Source organism: Ceratosolen solmsi, unplaced genomic scaffold (assembly GCF_000503995.2).
Source record: "Ceratosolen solmsi marchali unplaced genomic scaffold, CerSol_1.0 scaffold45, whole genome shotgun sequence".
NCBI lineage: Eukaryota > Metazoa > Arthropoda > Insecta > Hymenoptera > Agaonidae > Ceratosolen > Ceratosolen solmsi.
Window position 1 is genome coordinate 1,792,409 of NW_011948436.1, and position 22,153 is coordinate 1,814,561.

The window sequence follows — 22,153 nt, forward strand, 5'->3', positions numbered from 1 at the left end:
CCTCTGCGTAAAATTATTCATTTCTATTTCGACACGGCAATCGCTTCAACGGCAGTGTTGTTCGCTCGATTTTGTTTCCACGTGATTTTCGTGCGACTTGGGATAGCTGTTCGCAGAATATTCAATTGTAAAGAAGATAAACTCTTTGCGTTTCGTTCTCTTTAGTTCATTTTAATCTTCCTTTGTCCTTCGTCACGTACACGGAGATATTGCACATTGTCCGATCGTAAGTATAACATTAGTTATAACTAAAGTTCTTATTATTGTTTTTTTTTTTTCTTTTTTTTTTTTTTTTTTTTTTTTTTTTGAAATAAGAAAATAAAATAAATAAGTAAATAAATAAATAAAAAAGAATGAATGGTGTATTATATTTTAAGTATTTGATTTCAATAAGTTATATGTTGAGATAAATTGTGTATAATAGTTAAATAAATACAATTTCTGTTTCATAATTTATAGACTTGCAAATAATATGGTAATAAATCATAGTTTTGTTAAATTATGTATTTTATTCAATTTTTATTCGTTTTATAATTTTTTCATTTTCAGTTTTACGTGTAAGATATATATATATATATATATATATATATATATATATATATATAATTATAAAAATACATAATTATATAATTTATAATTATATTATTACAAAAGTATAAAGCTATTGATATTTTAAATATACTATTGATATTTTGTCACTGCACACTACCAAAAATTTATCCAACTATCAAAATAATATAGTCAAACAAACTTATCTTTAATGCTGGACTTAATCTAAACTCTGTCGATTTAAAATTTGTAAAATACTTTCATTAGCTCGAATTATTAACTGTAATATTATTATTCATGATAATACGAATTTCAGAATTATTATTATATTAGTTGGAAAATTCAATCAGTATTTATGTTTATCGATAATTTTTATAGTATAACATACGTTACTGCAGAGCGGAAAGAATTCTAAATCAAATTAATAAAGCATTTAATAATTGCTTCCACATTGAATTAAGTTCGTATAGATAAAAAAATAATTTCCATTGATAATTCAAATATGACAAAATCAATGTTAATTAAATTTAATTTTTATAGTTAAATTTTAATAATTATATAAACTAGTCATAGTATTATTGTTATGAAAAATGTATTAATGTCACAATTGCCTAGGAAAAATCGATTCTTTCTTTTAACAATAATTAGAATTTAATTCAATGAGCTTAATGTATAATTGACGTTATCAAAATTACATATCTCCATTTAAGTTAATTTAATCTAACTTTGGAATGTACGAGCTTTCGAATATTTGTAATAACTTATTAATAAGCACACAAATTGCTTTTTCCTTACATCGATTCTTTAATTAATTCTACTTCAACAAATTATCTAATGCTATTTACTATGGGTATTGTTATATTGTTCATAATGCATGATTTATATGCCAGTTCATTTCAATATTTAAAGTTCTTTTCTTCATATGTAAAAATATGTTAATTCGATATTCTCATAATGGTAAACCTTATATATATATATATATATATATATACATTATACATATATATATATATATATATATATACATTATACATCTCTACGTACATAATATTAAAAGTATACTGTATGTTACGTAACACATGCTACGTATAATTTTTATATCCCTTACGTATCCAATTATTATTATACGAATAAATTTTTACACATTATAATACAATATAATGCTATTATAATTACATATGTTAACTATTGCCATAGTATGAAAATGCATATAATATAATTATTATCTATCATTACCAATACCAATATTGAAACTTAGTTTTTCTCTCTTGTTAAATAAACAAAATTTTTTTAATTCTTAATTTTTTATTCTCCTTTCACCTTACCGTTTGCCCATTACCTCAATCTTCTTTCTCTCTTCCCATTCTCACTTACTTTCATTCCATCTTCTTCTATTTCCGACTCTATTTTCTCTTATACTCCATGATATTTTTAATTCGATACTCAAACTACTTTTAATTATTTCTAGAAAACAGAAATATGAATTGTAGAGATAAAAATAAATTATCGTTCTTGAATCTTAAAAATCTTTTAATAATACATAATTAGTCAGATTCGTCATTGTGTACATGACGTATAATTAATAATTTCACGTGGAATAAAATGAACGTTGTATTATCATGCACAAAACTATATACTTACTTTTATGTTTATTCAAAACCATTTACATATTCAAAAGTATAAAATTTAAAAAGTACCCAACGTTTTAAAAACTTTATAACTACTAATGATGGCTCGGTAAAACTAGCTATAATATCGTGCGAGAAATTACGAAATAAAAAGTGAAAATACTTGTTATTACTATTAAAATAAAAATAGATAATTTAAAATGAGAATAAAACTTTATGCATAGCGCAACAAAATTACATTACATTTGTGATATATGTATATATATATATATATATATATATATATATATATATCACCATCCGTGCAATTTCATATTTTGAAACTTTTAAAATAGAAACTTTTTATAATGAAATTGTTAACACAGTTAATATTATATAGAAAAATTCAATAATATTGCAGACGCCACATTCATACAATTAATAATAATACTATTTTATAAGTTTATTCGATCGAAATGTTAGAAAGTGAAAAAGCATTTCGAAAAGATAATTATTTTTATCGTATTTATTAGAGATTAACGTGAAATATGAAAATCATCCAACTACGTCTGGGCCGTAAAAGTTTATGAAAACTCGAGTGACAAATTTACAATAGTTTACGCTTATTTGCATAAAAGTTGTAAGTTGGAGAGTAGCAGCGGGAGAGCTAATGATCACCAGTAGAATCATTATGTTTCATCGACAAGATCGATCGGCTATTTTGAGGACAGTGGCACAAAAATGGGTCAGTAAACTTCCTTATCAATCAGGTCCCGCAGTAGAGTTCGTCGCATGAGCGTCAGACGGCGCACAGGACCCATCGGACCTCATCGAGTCCGAGACGGAATAGAGTCGGGCTGTATCGATGCCCGCCGGGGATGAGCCGAAGCAATTTCTGCGACGTAAATAGAGTAATCAAAACTTGATGACGAGTCTTTGCGCCTTTCAATTGTATGGTTAGCCACATGAAGAAAAATAGAAGCTCAAACTTTGAAGTTTGAAGCTCGAGAAACGACACCCGCTAGCGTCGCACCTACTGTTAAAAGTCGATAAGGATACCATCGTCGGGATTCAATTGCAGATTTTGTCTCGAGACGATGAAATTGGATTAACAAGTAATCGCTATAAAGTTTGTGGAACACTTGGTTGTGCTAGTAGAGTCCCTCCATGACAATGACACGACTATAAAAATAATGAATATGTGCATCGGTTTGTGTTCTGTGATTTTACGGTGTGATACCACTTGACGACCTCATCCACGATATTCCGAAATTTTTAAGGACAGCGGTTGGTTTTAAAGAATTATGGGCCCTATCAAATTGGCGTCGTATAGATATTCGACGTTGGAAAAAGGGCCGTATAGAAAGAGATGAAAAGGGCGCAAATGATAACCTTATCCAAGTTGTTACCGATAGACATACGGATGAAAATGAGGGGGATATTTCGTTTTTATAGAGGGTTCGATCTAACCCCTATCCACTATCCATAAAATACCGAAGAATTTTTATGATACTAGTACTCTGTCGATGTTGGATCATTGAAGTGGTTTGCTCCCAAAGAAGGATAAAATACTTTCGAGCTGACGCTGTTTCGCCTTTAAGGCATCGACGCACCTGCGAGAGATCCCGGTTGCATTAATGCTGGAATGCCAAATGTCCGATTGACATTTCCGATGACATTTCTGTTAACTCGAGGACTTGGACAAAATACATAAGCCATCTGGCTTTAATATTCGTAGGTTTGAGCACGTATGGACTTACGTGTGCCGAAGAAAAGAGCTTCTTAGGAAGGACGAAGTTAAAGTGCACGAAGCACGTGATTACTTCGTAAAGAAACGAGGTCAAGCATGGGCACGTGCAAGAAGTTCTGGATACGCCGACGCTCCAATCCAAAAAGGATTTTCCCACATTTCTCGACGTACCTTATTGGTTGCGGGAGTATGACACCGATTCTCCAAGGGTCGCACTTTCGTGGTGACGCTCCTGTCATCAATAAGCCTTGACATTGGCATCGTTCGGAGTAAGCAGCGTCCCAGAGGTCAAAAGACTGTTTCAAGTGCTATTGGTGCTCTGTCGATCGGATCAACATTCGCGTTTCTTCTTGCGAATCGATTGGACCATTGCTGGACTAATTTGTCCAAATTGGAGGAAGAAACGGAATATGTTTCGCTTTGACCGAATTCTCTCTAGCAAAACGGAACTACTAGTAAATAAAAAAAAAAGGAGTTCTTTGTTTTGCTTTTACTAATGGTCGCTGTGTTATATAATGAAATACTCGATCTCAAATAGAGCCGATCCAGAAACGATTCACTAAAAAGACTCGCACCAGCGGCGCTCTAATTAAGAACAGCCAGAAATCAATTATCTATGTCCTAATGAACGAGCCTAAGGAATCGAGTAGCGTGAGAAGATTCCTAAGTTATCACAACTGTAGTCAACGGACTTGGAATATTAGTGAACGATCTACAGAAGCCCTGGAAGGTTATAGCTTTAGGCATTCCATGATCTTACGGTCGCACACTAATTATATAGAAAGTGATATGACCATGCCGATATGGATCAATTTTTCAAATGGAATTCTTTGCTAAATCTGAAATATCATATGAGAAATTAGAGCGGAAAGTCTCGGCCGTTTGCACAAAATCGTCATTTTCAGCAGTAAATGGAAGAGGAAGACGTACACGGATGTGGTGCTAGTTGCTGTTTACCTGAACTATCAATCGATCTGGGGAGGCTCACGTCGAAATCTCTATAGTCTGTGTAGTGGAGATACAGCAAACTTTCGACGTTGTCCAGCAACATTAACAAAACTATGCACTAGAATTAGTTTGTAAATGGAGAAGCTGCGTCTTATAGGCAATTGGATAGTCTCTTAGGTGAGAAATGATCCGACCTCTTATGCTGCCAGGAAGTATAACGCCATTTTGACTGCCTGGTGAATGGGATACTATTTTTCATTGTGCCTCATATATTTACTTATATAAGAGGCTTTTACAATTCCATCTTAAATTATAACTCCCCTTAAATACAATTACCCCTTAAATAATATATATTTTTTTAAGTAAAAAGCTTATAAATAAGATTCCCATATGAAATATTATGCTTTACCGTTATTAATATGGCATTAGAATATTTTAATATTCATTTTTATATATCTTCGATTCATATTATTGTTGTTTAAATAGTTAATATATATATATATATATATATATATATATATATATATTTTTTTTTTTATTAAAACGAATGACTTATTTAAGTCGTAAATTCCATTATCAATAATTCATAATATAGTATACATTAAATAAAGAAGAATAAATGCAGTATAGCGTTGGCATAATTTATGAAAATATGAAAATATGAAAATAATGAATTCTAAGTTTTACGCTGAAAATTTTATAAGCTTAGACGTACGTTTTGTAAAAGTATAGTATTTATTTATTATTATATTATTATTATATAATATAATTTTAAAATAATATAATAATAATAATGTAATAGAATAAAATAGATATTAATGGTAATAGAATTAAACGGCAGATACTCGTTTTTTATAGCATTTTATGACAATTATTTTCAAAAATTAAATAACTACGGAAATATTTAAAAATTGAAGTAAATGAATCAATAATCGGAATATATATGAATTATTTTATATAGATTAAATTTAATGAAAATTACTTCACTTTGATGAAATAAACGACTTACATAGCATAAATTTTGTTGAGTAATTCTATTATATATATATATATATATATACTATAAAAGCTAATTATAAATCAACAAAAATTATTAATTATTTGTTTAATTCTGTAGAATATCGCATTAAATATACTACTTCGAGTTATTACAAATTTCTAATAAAATATTATAATACATTAATTACAAATAATCCTGTTTCATTTATGTTTTGAGAATATTATTTTATACTTATCCATTCGACATTAACCAGCTATTTTATTTTCAATAAAACTTTAAACAATGGGGGATTTGTAAAAACTGATACCATTTAGTGATTAGTTGAATTTAAGTTCAATCAAATTAAATAAATCAGGTTACGTATTAGCTTTACTCAATATGTAATGTCCCGTTTGTACCACGAACTATAGTTTAGCCACGCATGAAATTTCGAAAACACGTGGACCACAATTGGAGTATACACTTTACATTTTGAATCCCAACTATTTGCAATTTCGTAAGTTTCACCATTATCTTTCTTGTCTGTGTTTTTTTTTATCCTTTTTCTAATAGAGAAGATATTTTCCCTCTATTTTTCCGGCTTTTAAATTTATAATATTATTGTATCGAATAAGGTATGTAATATTACATTAAAAATTATAATTACGAATATAATAGAATGGATAATCTAAAACTAACTAAAATATCAGGCAAAATTTACAATACTTTGTAAATAAAATATATTTAAAAGCATTATATTTATAATTTATCGTATAATGAGTTTCTAACTGTATTCCTAATTTCTTCTTTAATTAAATATTGTTTTCTTCATATTCATTTAATTTAAGAAAACTGTTATATCTTTTCAATATTAATTTCTCTTATTATAACTAATTTTTATAGAAATAAAATTATCTGTTTTAAGGCAGTGATTTAAGCGAAACGATTTTTTCTTTTTAATGCATATTATTCCCTTGATAAATTATATTAAGTTTAAATTTATTCATTATTTATTTTTGACAAAAGTATCTACTTTAAATATAATTAAAATATACGAGACATTACTTCTTGTGCATTTATTAGTGACAATTACTTTTAAATTCTACTTTACCGTGTATTATTCAATTTGATTTTATAATATTATAATATTATCTACGTTAAATAATACTCGATTAATACATTTTTATGGAATATATTATTATATTATATTTTCACTTTGTGCTTATTTTTCCATAATTACAATATAAAAATAACCATTTTAAAATGTATGTAAACGAACGATTTTTTTTCTTTTTTTAATTTTCACTTATACTTCTTTCGGATTTATAATTTATTTTTATAATTTATATTCTCGAACGATAATATGTAACATAGAAAAATATAATACGAAAGCTATGATGAATTATTCTTAAAGAAACTATAAACCGAATGTCATTCAATAAAGTCTGTATGCTAAATCCGTTATTTACATTTTTCACTAGAAAAAAAAGAAAAAAAAAACAATTTTGTTTACTTTAAAAATGAGCTTACATCATCGGCTATATATTAGAAATCGATATTAAAAATTTCGAAACATCAATTTCATTCTTTTCCTTTCAATCTCCACTACAATACTGAGAAGAAAAAATGAATGCTCGTAATCGGAAACAGATGCTGAAATAAAATCCGTTCTAAGCACAACAGACGCTTGTTCAATAACTTGAAGTTATCCAACAACTAAAATCCAAGGGAAGAGAATTCAGAAGACAGGCTGTTGAGTTTCGTGATTCTGATTCACAACAACACACGACCACATACGGCGAAAGCAACGAAGGAAGTAATATGTTCTTTGAAATAGGAAATTTGCTCGTACACTGTTTATTTGCCAGACGTACTCTCTTAAATTCACAACATGTTTCCCTTAATTCCATATCAATTTATCCATTCGTAATTTCAACTAATGCTAATATTATTGATTAAAAATCACTGTGTTTATTGATAATAGCTAACTAACTATACGTCGTCTCAAAATTGAAACAAAATTCAAAATTGAATTTCTAATTATGTCTAATACCCTTCATAATAGAAAATAATATATACAGATTTATTGTCAGCAAATAATTTATAAAATAAAAATCTTGTACTCGGGTATAATTTTATAGCTACCATTCCATTAAATGTTTATCTTGTCATATTTCTTCTACTTCTTCTACAAATATAAAAAGATTTTATATATGATTTTTTTTTATAATAGCGAATAACAGTTCCTTTGAGATTCAAATCCAAATCAAAATGATTATATATTAGGATAGATCGTGTAATGATATTTTAAATAGATCTCAAGTTAGAGGCTTTGTCGTAAAAGGGAACGAACGGAGCTTAGAACGCAGTGTCAAAATAATCATTGTGTTCGATGTAATATTAGTTCATACAAAAGAAAGCTACAGGAAATGATATACTGTAAATTAACTATTTTTTCATTCGACGAATAATATCATTAATTCTAAGATTTTGAAATTTCCGCTTAAATTCCGACGAAAATTATAAAATTTGTATCTAATAATTAGAATATATCTTAATTCTGAATTTAATTTTAATTATTGATGTGCACTGCAGTCCGCAAAGTTAATTAATTAATTACGAAATTACAAAATTTATCTCCAATATTTCCTATCTAATGGACAGAAATAAATTGGGGATTATTTTATAATAATTATAAAAATTATATATATATATATATATATATATATATATATATATATATATATATTTATATATATATATATATGGAATGCCTTGAGTAAAATAAAGAAGATATTTAATAGAGATTTAGATATTACAAATGTATATTAAAATTTTTGATGCAATTACTTACTGTAATGATAAATTTCAATGATAAATCAAGGTACATTAATTAATATATATATATATATATATATATATATATATATATATATATATATATATAGATTTGCAGAATATTTTTATTTACTAATTTTATATAAATTTTAGTATTTGATCAAAATTGCTTATAAATATAGCATTCATTGAATAATTTACTTTTAATATTTATGTAATCTAATTATTAAAATATGATATAATTTTTACAATTTAGTGTGTGCGGTAAATTTTAATCCTACATAAATTATAGATAGCGCTCTTATCGGTATCTTAAAAATTCTTTTCTATAATAAGAGATTTAAAATTTAGCACATGTATTTAAAATCTTAATGCGTTGAATTAAATATTTTAGACATTCGGTTAAAATTAATATTTCCACTCACATATGTATATTGCATGTTGATACAAATTTGAGCCTTTCATTTTCATAATTATTTGTAAAATAAATTTATGTATTAAAATATCATAATTTTCAAACATATGCGTCATAATTATATTACTAATTATCGATCAATTTATTAAAATATTTGTATTATTTCCGTAATATTGTATCAAAATTTAATTTAAGAAGTAAAAATTTATTGGATGAACAAAATGTCCATTCAAATGGAAAAAATTAATATCGATCATAATTGAAAATTAAAAAAAAATATTATTAATAAGTTGGTTAATTGTACTGAAAATTGTTATTGACTGCTTTAATATGATTTTTAATTTCAGTGCGACATAACATAATTGAAGATTTATCGTATTGAATGAAAGTCCTTCGCCATACCGGCTTTTTTTTTACAAAATTCTACCATAGAATAAAAAAATTACATTGAAATGGTTACTTTAACATTTTCTTTGATGTGTATTAATGCGATTTTTACCTTCAATCTATCGATGTGGCATAATAAACGAAAGTTACGTAAATAGTAAAAACAATTGTGAAGTTCGAGCGGTAATGGAAAATTACGGGATGATTCATGGGGAGATTCATCGGCTGAGAGCTCGAAAATCACTCAACTAGTTCCATGTTTCAAGACGTTTACATAAGTACTGAACAACGCTCTCAGAAATCTGGATAATTCGACAAGTTTAACGGAGTACTTTCAATAGGGGTTTGTAAGCCCGAGTTCTACCTACCCTCGCACTTTCTTCTCAACATCCTGCTTATTTCCGCGAATTGCACTTTGTGTTTGGCCTTCGACATCGATTGTTGTTTGAAAAAAAAAAAGAAAAACAAATCCACCTCTTTTCCAAGAAACTACTAACCTCCTCCCCTCCTAGAATTCAGTTTATTTAGCTATGGATTATTTGCCCATTACGCACGCACACGATAAGTGCATAATAAATGACGGAATCATCTATTATTCAGCATATAAAATTAGGATAGGTATTAGGGAAATTAGGGCGTAATTCAAGATCTCGCGAGTTCCATTCGCCAAATACACACGCGGTAATACTCATCGTCTTTCTATTTGGTGCTATAAGCGCTCGATCGGAGATTTAATCGATAGTCGATCGAGGCTGTGGAAAAGCCAGGAATGGATGATACTCGGAGCGCTTTGATGCCGAGGTAACTGACTCGATCGCATGAATGCATTATCGCACACTGCGTTACTTTCGTCCTTTGGTCAGTTGGGGCAGGTTTTACTATTTGTACCAGTGGCTTTCCTTCCCGCATCTTTCTATGTTAAAGCGGTTGGATTTCACGTCGGAGCTTTATCGAAGTGTACGCTTTGCTCTCATAAGTAAGTTCGTAGCGAGTCCCAACTGGCGTCGCTGACCGATCGCCTTGTGAAGAAAAAACAGCTGCCGTTGTCGGCTCAGGCGAAAACTTTTCCAATTTACTCAACTTCGTATTTATGGCTGCGAACCCGTTCTCTTTTTTCTTATATGTTTTCGGTTGCTTTTGCTTCGTAACTCTTTTCGCTTTATTCTTGTTTCTTCTATTACTTCGCTATGCTCATAACCGTACCTTTGCCTTTCTTTCGATCCCGTGGATATAAGTTAATGTGCCTCGAATGTAAGCGGTTCAATCTTCGACTTATTAAATTGCTGCTGCATATTAAGTGCCGGCCATTCAGGAAAGTCGAGTTTACAGTTGGCAAATAAATGCTATACAAGTTCGCATTCGAGTTGCACTTTTTATTCGAACTTTACAAATACATTTGCTTTCATATATCATAAGTAGAATACGGCAGTTTCTTATGCGTCATAAGTAGCTCATAATAAATAATAATTTCTTTATATGAAATTTTTCTTCCTATCGTTTAATTACATTTTATTAATAGACGATAGTAACTGCGATATTAATTTGCGTATGAAATAAATATTTTGTTTGTCTAATTTATTTATTATACAATTCATTAAAAATCAAATGTAAAATTTAGAAACAAAAAAAAGCAAAATACCTTGAAAATTTCATACTCGTTTAAATGTACACAGGTTATAAATGGATTAAAGGTCTTTTAATTGTATGCCCTATAGAAAATCATAGAAACGAAACATAACATTCAAAATGTGAAATTAGAAATTAGAAATTAGAAATTATTCCTATGACAAGTATTTTATTAAACGACAATCCCCTCATGTGGCGAGAACGTATTATAAACGCAAAAGAAAAACAAAGAAAACATTGAGAGGGAAAAGGGAAAAGGATTCACATTCGATAAAGTAAATAATAGAAATGTAAGTGACGATTAAGCACGAACTATTTAAAAATCCTAGAGTCATATCGTTATTTCGAAATTTTTACCAAACCCACGGCTCAATTCTTATTTATTACTTTTGGCACTTGATTCTAAAGCACTGTTATGGGTTTGTAATGTATGGGTTGCTCAATCTGCTGGCACCTGAGGCTTACTATCAAATAGAACACGAGGCAAATTTGTGCCTCGACGTTTAATTGCGCAAACAAAAGAAAAGGTTGATGGGCCCCGTCGCTGGGCATGTGCGCGTACGTCGCGCGGTATTGGGCGGACGGGCGGGTGGACGGGAGGGAGGGAAGGAGGCGTCAGCGTAAAATCTCAGGAGGGTGGTGGGGGTGGGCGTAGGGTTGGCTGTTTGATGATGGTGGTGGTGGTGGTGGTGGTGGTGGTGGTGGTGGTGGTGGTGAGAGAGTGACGTCGGTTATCGTCGAGTAGAAAATCGCAAGCTGCCGCTCAGTCGCTGGCAACGAGGGAGGAAATTGAAGGCGAGTGGCGCGGCTGATGTGGTAGCGGCGGCGGCGGCGAATCGACGAGAAAGAGGAATTATCTGTGTAGGTGTAGCGTAACGTTCTAAAGGTCTGGGCGTAACATCTGATAAGGCGGTAAGTGCAGCATTAAGGTGGAATATAACAGAGCAGCTATGAGGGTTGACAGCCGACGAGATAACATTCATGAGCGCGCGCGCGGTATGCGTTTATCGTTAAAAGCGTCGGGGGAAATTTCGCACTTTGCGTCCCCGCGCTTTAGCTCATTCGGCACGGGGCGGTTGAGCAAGTACTCGCCTACTTCCTTTTCCATATATAAATAGGAAAAAAGATTTTACATTGGCTGACGACGCAAGATAACATGCTATCGCGCAACAATTTCACGCGCTTATACTATTACTCGAGATATTCAATTGACACGGATTCTCTCGTCCCTCGTCCCTCATTTCACATCTCTTGAAACTTGTGTCTTTTTAGTTAACAAGAAGCGGCATCGATATTCCTTCACAGTACATCCATATTTTTCTATTTTATTACGGTATTTTTGCTCCATTTCGAAAACTCACTTTCCTATCAATTATGAATTACTCTCGAGTGGGCGTGAGTTTACAGCTACTTAGAACGGCTTTATTCTTTCCATTTCACGCTCAAGTTTAATAACTGTTACTGCGTATCGTGATATTTAATTTAAAATGCCGTTTTGCCTCATTTAATAATATTTTTATTTCTTTTGACATGCACCGCTGCTTCAATTAAATGCATGATTTTTCTTCCTCGACTCGAAGAAGTTTTTCCTATTTTCTGTTTATTGTATCGAGTCCAAGCTGTTGACATTTCGATTCAATTATTTTTTATTCGTCGCAAAAGAAATAATATATTTTATAATGATAAGTTTTAAAAAACAATAATCAAAATTCGTTCAATGAAATAAACGGTGGGAAGTGAAGCTCAATTATGTTTGTATAAGTACAAAATCAAAATTTTAAATTTTATTACTTTTAAAGTATTTTACGTACTAAATTTCTTCTATAACTTGCAAATATCAAATGTAAATATATAAGAACAAAAAGAAAATAATAAGATAAGAAACAATTTGATAATTTCTTTAAAAAGTATTTATTGTTTTTTAATTAAAATTAAAAGAAAATATGTTTCATTGCACTTATTGCATTTATTAATTTATTGCATTAATAATTTAATATTATTTTGGATTGGCGTGTGTTGCAAGCTTCTCTCTGCCACATACAGCAAGCTTGAGCTTTTAAAAGACGGTAAACATCGTACGAGGTAGAGAAGATTAGATGGAAAATGTCCATCTTGAGGCTGGAATGATTTATGCTCAGGTCCATTGATCAATCAGATAAATCAAATTTATTTTAAATTTTCTACGTGATTAATATTTAATCAAGTGCAGTGCTTAAGTTTAAAAATTCCTCTGCACACAAGCAGATTATTGAAATCAATATACTCGTACAAAATTTCATAGGATTTCTTGCGCTTAATTATTGAATAAGTTTTATAAGATTATAAATTTCATATTAATTTAACTATTATATCCTATTATTAACACGAAACTTCATAAGTGGTTTAGTATCATATGAAATACATATTTTATCATAAAATGAATATAATGCAATTAGATTTGTTTATTAAAATTCATTATTTATCGAACAATGTAAGTGCTAATTAGATATTCAATATCCAAGCATTCTGATGAAACGTAATATTCAGTCTTTATTACGCTGAGAATTTATTTTGATGGTAATGAACGTGCATTTAATTAACACTATTTTTTACATTATGATAACCCTATATACCCCATAACCCAGATAGTTTCATCTACATATTACTATGATAATGACAACAATAACAATAACAATAACAATAATGCTAATGATATGATACTAATAATAACAATAGTAATTGGCGTTATTAATATTAGAATATGAGTTATTGTCTTCTCTCATAAAATTACGTAATACTTAAATGTTGTTAATAATATTAGCTGCGCTCCTTATCTTATATCCCTATCGGTCTCCATGAATAATTTCAATGTACGTATGTTTATGTGAAATCATCGTAGGACGATGCTTGCCAACAAACCATCGCGCGAATGAAGTTTTTGTTGATTTGTCGTCTGGGGCAATTTAACGTGATTCCGTAGCGCTTTTTTCAGCCAAAGTTTTATGAAAAAACGTTAATGGAAAAGCCATCATCCATCTAAGGTAAAATCTTTTCCTTAATAGCTTTCGCCCAGAAGTTGAAGTGGGGAAGGTATTTGCTACTAAACTTTAGTTCATAATCGAAAATCACAGAAAAGTGGTATCGCAAATTGACCTAGTTTACGAAATGAAACTCAACAATAGCAGAGATTGGAATTCTTCCCAACTTGTCAAGTATATTAAAATAAATTGCTTATCGCAACGTGTCAATAGCATCGCTGATTTCATAAAATAGTATGTTAATACGCGACAGAAGCAAATGAAAATACCGCTGATGTTTCCCAACGCCATATCGTGTCAGACACTCGCCAGCTGCATGTACCCTTCGCACAATAATATATTTCCCAGTGCGTCACTTACAGATGCACTACGTTACGATTGCAGCACTTATATAGAGCGTTTTTACGAGTAGCAACACTTATACGTCGAAACCGTGCACCGAAACGCTTTACTTGATCCACAGTGCGTAAAAGTCCAGTGCCGCGCCTCCCCCCTCCCCCTCACCTTCACCCACTATCCGCGCACCACGCTGCTTCGCTCACCCGCCCAGCATGTTCCATCCTTTATTTTTCCTCGGCCCTTGTCGAGTATTTTATCATCTCTTGGCTTATAGCGCACGTGCGCGGCACATGTACCGTTAGACAGTTGCACCAGTCGTCCAAGCTGGCACGTCGGTGGTGGCACGTTGCCATTACATCGAGCTCCCCTAGCACCTTCGATATGACTCGATCGAGGTACTCACATCGATAACGGATCCACTTATTTGCTTTGTAAGAGAGCCCGGCCACTTTCGCCTGCTGAAAAGCTGCTTTCCAATTGCATATTTGTCACGGCCGATGGGATGATTCGTTCCGAGTAAATTCATCAAAGACTGGGATATATGAATTGGAGCAGCGCGACAGGTGCCGCGTTATCTCCCGCAGGTTCCACTGGCGGGCTTCGATCTAATCTTCCGGATGCGAGTGTCGACATATCGTGGCCGGGCGCAATAATTCAAAGCCTCGGTCTCGCGAGCCCTTCGCGATACTCGTCGGGCTACGAATAAACGTTACATTTAATTAAAACGCTGCGAGTGCGAGGCGCGTGCAGCCAGTGCCAGTGCACTGAGGGGATTAATAAATAACGGCGTCGAACGGGGGTCCGGTACTCGCGACAACGTCGCAATTAATCCGTCGTAACGCACTCGCGCCTAGTTAAACGAATGCCAAAGATTTCAAATGGCAATTTTTTAATTAATTCGTTTGATCCCTGACAGCCGCCTGGCTAACCTCACATCCAACTTCGACACGATGAGGCTAAACCCGACTCCCTCCTCCCTTTCAACAACATCTTTCGTTGTTAATTTTTCATTCCTTTTTCATTTTTCTTCTTTTTTTTTCTTCTCTTTGATTCAGCATTTTTATTTTAATCCCTCTCACTTCAGTCAGCCTTTCTCTCTCTCTCTCTCTCTCTCTCTCTCTCTCTCTCTCTCCCTCTCTCTCAGTATTTTATTTTGCCATCGCTGGTCACTGATATATCAAGCGCCTAACGCGGCATTGTTGGAAGCTCAAAAATGCTCGCTTTGTCTATAATCTGGCCGCGCTCAAAGGCTCTAGTATAAACATAAAAATATACTTGCATGCGTCATCTGTAAATTCAATGTCCTATATTTTATAGGTTTACCGTCACTCATTCGTTCGATTAATTGGCCTGAATAATACAGCGAACCGCCCCGCCAAGAGGAGCGAAATAAAAATGAAGGGGGAAAGATTGGAATCGGTGTCGCGAATCGGCATAACCTGAAGGGGCTTTTACGTGTTTGGGATATTTTTACGAGGTGTCCTGTACGGATTTTATGACTCGATGTTGCGAGCGACTCTGGCCTGATAGTTTCGAAATCACGAGGATGAATCCCGCGCGCTAAAGCCTCACCTCAAAAAGATTAGGTACGCGATATCAAAATACAAATAGTACAAAGAAAAAGAAAAAATAACACGATAATGCAACGAAAGGAGAGAATGACGAAAAACTAGCATATCTGGCCCATTGATTTTGTACTTAAACGAAACCATCGACTCCATACAATTCCTTAGGTGTACAGTGACTATGTAACAAAATCTGTATTAATATTTTGAAATTTTGTGTTTTGGTGTTTTTCATTCTTTTCTTTTCTTTTCTTTTTCTTTTACATCCGATTAACAAAGAATGTGAATTTCAGTTTCTGACCAAATTTTTAACTCAAAGATATACTAACAAGTATAAGCTCGGATTTATCAATTGAATTGTTTTGTTGGATAATGAAATGCTCGTCATATCACTTAACCAAGTATATATATTAAATAATTAGTATTATGGATATTTGTAAAAATTTTTGGAAATCTTAATCTAACGAATAATATAATAACTTGTCAAAAGAACGAGAGAGCAAGATTATTTTGAAATTATCTTCTCACTATCAGAATATGAATACTGTATTTTAGTCCTTTTAATCCTCCTGTACACTTTATTGTTGAATATTATTCGTTCAAAATTATTGCACTTATTTCTTCACATATATATAAACAATAATTTCTAAGGTAAAATAAATATTAATTATGAATACAAACATAAATAAATGTACCATTAATATTTGCATTTGAAATTACGAAGTAATTGTAAAAAAAATTTTAATTGTTTCTGTATAATATTCAACGCAGAAATTATTATAGAAATCATTAAAATATATAGGAAATACCAATTGTATTTCTAGAACTATATACTTATTTGTATATATATATATATATATATATATATATATATATATATATATTATATGTGTAATTGCATGTAATATATTATGTATATCGCGTGCGCATTCGTATATATATGTACATATATATATATATATATCTATATTCTGTCTGACTAAATTCAGTATGCATCTTCTCATATTAGATGAAACTCGGTTTGTATCTACGTGCAGACTCCAACATGTATACTTAGGGGAGTACCTTTCATTGTTGCTTACTTCCTTTGTTTATGTTAATAAAATTTATCCATTTGTAAACAAATTATTGATTAACTAATGAAAAAGAAAGTTATTTTATTTTCACATCAGTCAATGACGTAGATTTTATCCTTAGTAGATTAGAAGAAATACATATTGATATTAAATTAAAATAAATATTGAAAGGTGTAAAAATTGCATATTTCAAATGAACTTTTAATTGATAAATTTTTTTACATGCTTAAAAAATATAGATTAATTTCAAAATATCTTTTTGTATTTCGCCGCACTCGTTCTTTGAATGAAATTAGAGATTCTTCTATAATAATGGCATTTAAATTAAAAAAATTTTTTCATACGTTAATTTCTTTACGAAAGACAAACAAAGCGATTTAATTGGAATTTCAATACTTCATATTATTATGGCATTTTTAAAGGGAAACTACAAATTAATTCCGTTATATCCTTAATTATTTAATACTTTATTAAAATTATTTATTATTTTTATGAATATAATATAAAAACTGATATTTACATCAAAATATTACCATTTAATAGAGAGATAAAATTAGAAACTTAAAATAATTGAGAATATATTTACTTCGATATTTCGGTTGTTGTTACTTCTGGCTAAGGCTTCTCTACTAAGCCTAGAGCGTCTGTTTTAAAATATTTTAAATGGACAAAAAAATATAAAAAAAAAAACAAAAATTAATATAATGAAATAAATAAATAAAAATTTATCGTTGAATGAGAGGTGTATTAGTAATGTCTCACTAACTCAGAGGAAAAAACTGATGAGAAATGCAATAACTACGGGTTCAATACTTACCCGGAACATTAAATTTTTTTATCTAAGTTTAACGTCTTCCAAGCATTTTTTATATATCATCTAAATTTTTTTTTTTTATTTTTATTAAAGAAAAGAGCAAAATATGAAAATTTATGATATTTGCATCATCGATTATTAATAAAAATGACGTATAAAACATTTAAAATCTGATAATTTTTCAAATAATAAATTTTTTCGATTTCTATTACTTTTAATATAGATTATTGTCAAAGGATGTGCAATGAAATAAAAAAAAAGTATTTAAATTCTTTTATGATTAAAAATAAATTTCGTTGTAAATGAAATTGGTAAATACATTGTATAAATTGTTGAAAAAATATTAAAGATTATTATACTATGAGATGTTTCTCTCAATATGTATCAAGCGTATTTTGCATAACAAATAGATTACATAATAACGTGTGTGTGTGTGTGTGGGTGCCTGTGTGGGTACGTGAGTGCACTCGTATATTATTTAATTTACTAACTTGTAACTTTTATTCAAACACGGTAATAAAAAATAAATATAAAATTTAAAAATCGTTATACGTAATTTGAAATTATTAAGCTTTGACTAATACTTTTTAAGTGAGTCTATCAGTTAATAAATTATAAAATAAACTTCAGAAATTAAAATTTAGAAAATAATAATAATTTAAGTAATGAATATACACATACAGACATACACACACGCGCGCGCGCACGCACACACACACACATATATATATTAGATATAAACAATAAAATTTGAACAGATATTTTTTATCGATATGCGCACAATGCTTTTTTACTTTATAATTTCAAATCAAACGGATGTGCAATACATGATGTACATGCCCAGCAGATTTAATAATTACAAAATATTATAAATGTCTTAAAATTATAATGAAACTATATAAAATGAAAGCATTAGATAGGAGATTCATTATTAATATCAATAAACAATGTCTCGCATTCTTAATGCTTAGCTTTGAATTTAAATTCAATGAATTCTATAAGTTTTATAAATACGCTTGTAATACAACAAATTCGTCACTGAAAACTAATGGTTTTCTTGCCGCAGCTCTTGAATTTCAATTACAAGATGAATAATTATTCTATCTATGCGTATAAGTCTCGGATTTTGTTTAATTGCAAATACGCTTCTTATTGCAGGGAAGAAAGAGATCCGGGAGAATGGAAACGCCTGAGAGGTGGATTCCTATCATTGCCCAGGGCATCTATTTTTGCGGGCGAATCACCTGGGACCGAGGGGTGAGGGGATAATAATTTGTTTTCGCGAGGCGAGTAAGACATGGAGTTTATAGTCGTGTTAGGTAGTATCTTTGTACGCGCACAAAGAAGTTGCCTGACTCGCAGGTGCGTCGAGTATTAGGAACGAAGTTGAGTGGGTGCGCAAGCTAGGAGTTTGTCCGATACCGAAAGAACGGGCGCAGGAAGGAAGGAAGGAAGGAAGGAAGGAAGGAAGGAAGGCAGCCAGAAGACTTCTTGCACTGTATCTAAGCTGACTAGTACTCTCTTGGCGCATATCTGATGGCCCAGTTTAGCAAAGTCGCCTATATAGCCGAAGTGCCACCTGGACTTATCTCCGTAATAGATTCGCTCGGGTCTCTTCGAGAGCAGTGGCTGCCTCCGCACCACCCCCGATGATAACGATCCTCCCGTCGTCTATACGAGACGGCCATCGCAACCCCGCACGCCTTCGCTATTTGCGTCGTTCGCTCCCTCGCTCGCTCTTGCTCTCTTGCTGGATTTTAACCTCGCTTCAGATTTCCCGGACGACGTTCTTTTATCCAGCGCAACAGTCGCTAGATAAACTGCCCCGGCAAACTTCACGCGACGACTTCCACTTGACAAGACTCTCGCATACGACTTCACAAGCGATTCACGCTTATGACGTCCCGCCTTAATATCTGCAGCGGTACTAATGTTATCTCTACAAATTATCCACACCTATCACCTGCTCTCTACTGTTCTAATTACAATTTCATTTGATTATTTATCCAAGACGGTCAGATTTGAATCATCGGATGCCATTATTGGTGGTTGGGAATACATCTCACCCATTTCTAAATTATCAACACAATTACAGAATCAAATACAATTTCGTACTCTCTTTGTAAAAGGACTAAATTATACTTATAATTACGATGCTCCTATAGAAAATATCATCCTGATAGCAACTGACCATTTTATCCATATTGCAATTTAAAAAAAAAAAAAAAAAAATCATCTCGATTTTTCAACGGAACGGCAGAAGCTTTTTATTTGATATTTATAGACGTAACAAATAGGAAAGCATCGTTTAAAGTAATATTTGCAATATATTTTACGCAACTAATTTGACCTTTGCTCTCGTTCATAGAAATATTTCATATATATTTCATTTTGAGTATTTATATATAATCTTTTAGAAATACTCAATTTTAAGTATAAAAGATAATTAAATTTCAAATATAATAAAAATCATTTCTTTTGTTCGTACATAACATCGATGATCATGCTATTTTCTATAGTTTTTGCAAATTATTTGAAATTCATTCTGTATTTCGTAAAAGATTATTATAGTACGTCAAAATTTATATTAATTAAATATAGAGTTTTTAATTTCTCAAAGACCATCAATTTTATTCATAATTAAAATATCTTATGGAGATCATTATTTACTTTTAACTTTTTAATGAAAAAAAAAAAAAACAAAAAAAAAACAAAAAAAATTGACGATTGATATAATGAAAACATTAAAAAAATTAATTATCTTACTAAATTAAAGGATAAATGTAAAATGTTATTACAATTAATGAAAAATATAATTAAATTGGCCTATTAATATAAGTCTAACTTTGACTTCATTAGATTGAATATCCAACAAATATTTAAAGTCAAATAATTATTATATAAGTTTGGTAAAATAATATCATGGAATAGTCCGAATTTGAAATAGATTAGTAAGATTAATATATTAATAAACTCATGGCTTTAACGATAATTGAACAATAAGCAAATATACCGTTTATACTTCATTACTATAAAATTAAGAAAATTTTGGGCAAAAGGTTTATTCGATACTTCGCATTGAAATTATTGTAAGAAATAGGTGTCAATGTCGTCACAATGATATTGAAAATGGAAAATCTATGTTTTTTTTTTTTGCGTTTTCAAAATTTCTGGGGTACAAAAATTTGACAAAGAAGCTTAAGCAAACATATCATTTGAAGCTTATTCGTTCAATATTGTCGCGACATGAAAAAGTCGATTAAAATTACATTTAACGCAATTTTCACGATGAACGTAAAGGCGAATGAAATAAAGGGCATAACCATGTTTGCGACTGTGCGCATTATTTATAATTAAGGTTCACAAGCATTTGAAAAATATCCAAAAACATTTATATGCAAAATTAAGATTTGTATAATTCGATGATAATGTAAATTTTAGGTATTCTCGAGGCTGTATTTAATCTTGACGATCTGAACATGAAAATAGATAATAAAATGAATGCGTAGAGTTAAAGATGTTCGTTTTGTTCGTGCTTTTTTTGCAGAATATAAAATATAAAAGCGCGTGGAACCTGCAAAAAGATAGGAGTGGGTGTTTAAGAGGAATTACGAGGAAATGACCGAATTATTATCAAGCTCACGTTTCTTCGCTCTACCCATCTCATTTAAAAAAAGCCGTGCAAACAGCGGCACGAAGAGGAATAGCATAAAACGGGAAGCGTGTAATATTCGACACGGTCGCTCGGCATCAGTCTGAGGAATTATACGAGAGAGTTGAGCAGTGGTAGTAACAGTAGCACACTGCCGAGACCTCACTGCAGAATCTGAGCAATTTTATGGAAAATTCGCTTCAGACGAGAGAAAAGCGTAGTCGTCGAGTAGAGAAGAGGGGGAAAGTGGAGGAGCGATAACGCGGAGATAATAAGAAAATGACAAAGCGAGATAATAGAAGGAAAGCAAAGGACGAGGAGCGGGAATAAAGGAGAAAAATGGAAAATAAGGCTAGCTGACATGCGCGAGCGCGGGCGGCCATGGCCTGAAGAGCTCGCGAAATTTAAGGCGCATGGAACTTTCGCAATTATCGAGCGTTCCGTATCCTTGAAAAGTTTTCTAAGTAGCCCGCAAAAACGTTGCGGTGAAAATGAGAAATAGAAGGGGAGAGTGAGTGAGTGAGTGAGTGAGTGAGTGAGTGAGTGAGTGAGTGAGCGAGAGAGAGAGAGAGAGAGAGAGAGAGAGAGAGA

At 31.4% G+C, this 22,153-nt stretch overlaps 1 protein-coding gene across 1 annotated transcript in view; it reads left to right on the forward strand.

Moving 5' to 3' along the window:
* Nucleotides 1-2,897: 2,897 nt before the first annotated feature.
* LOC105365151 (trypsin-1-like) overlaps nt 2,898-22,153 on the forward strand; it is a 63,844-nt gene continuing 44,588 nt past the window's right edge. Inside the window, exon 1 of the mRNA XM_011503245.1 lies at nt 2,898-2,901. Coding sequence (XP_011501547.1) covers nt 2,898-2,901 — 4 coding nt within the window. The remainder of the gene's footprint in view (nt 2,902-22,153) is intronic.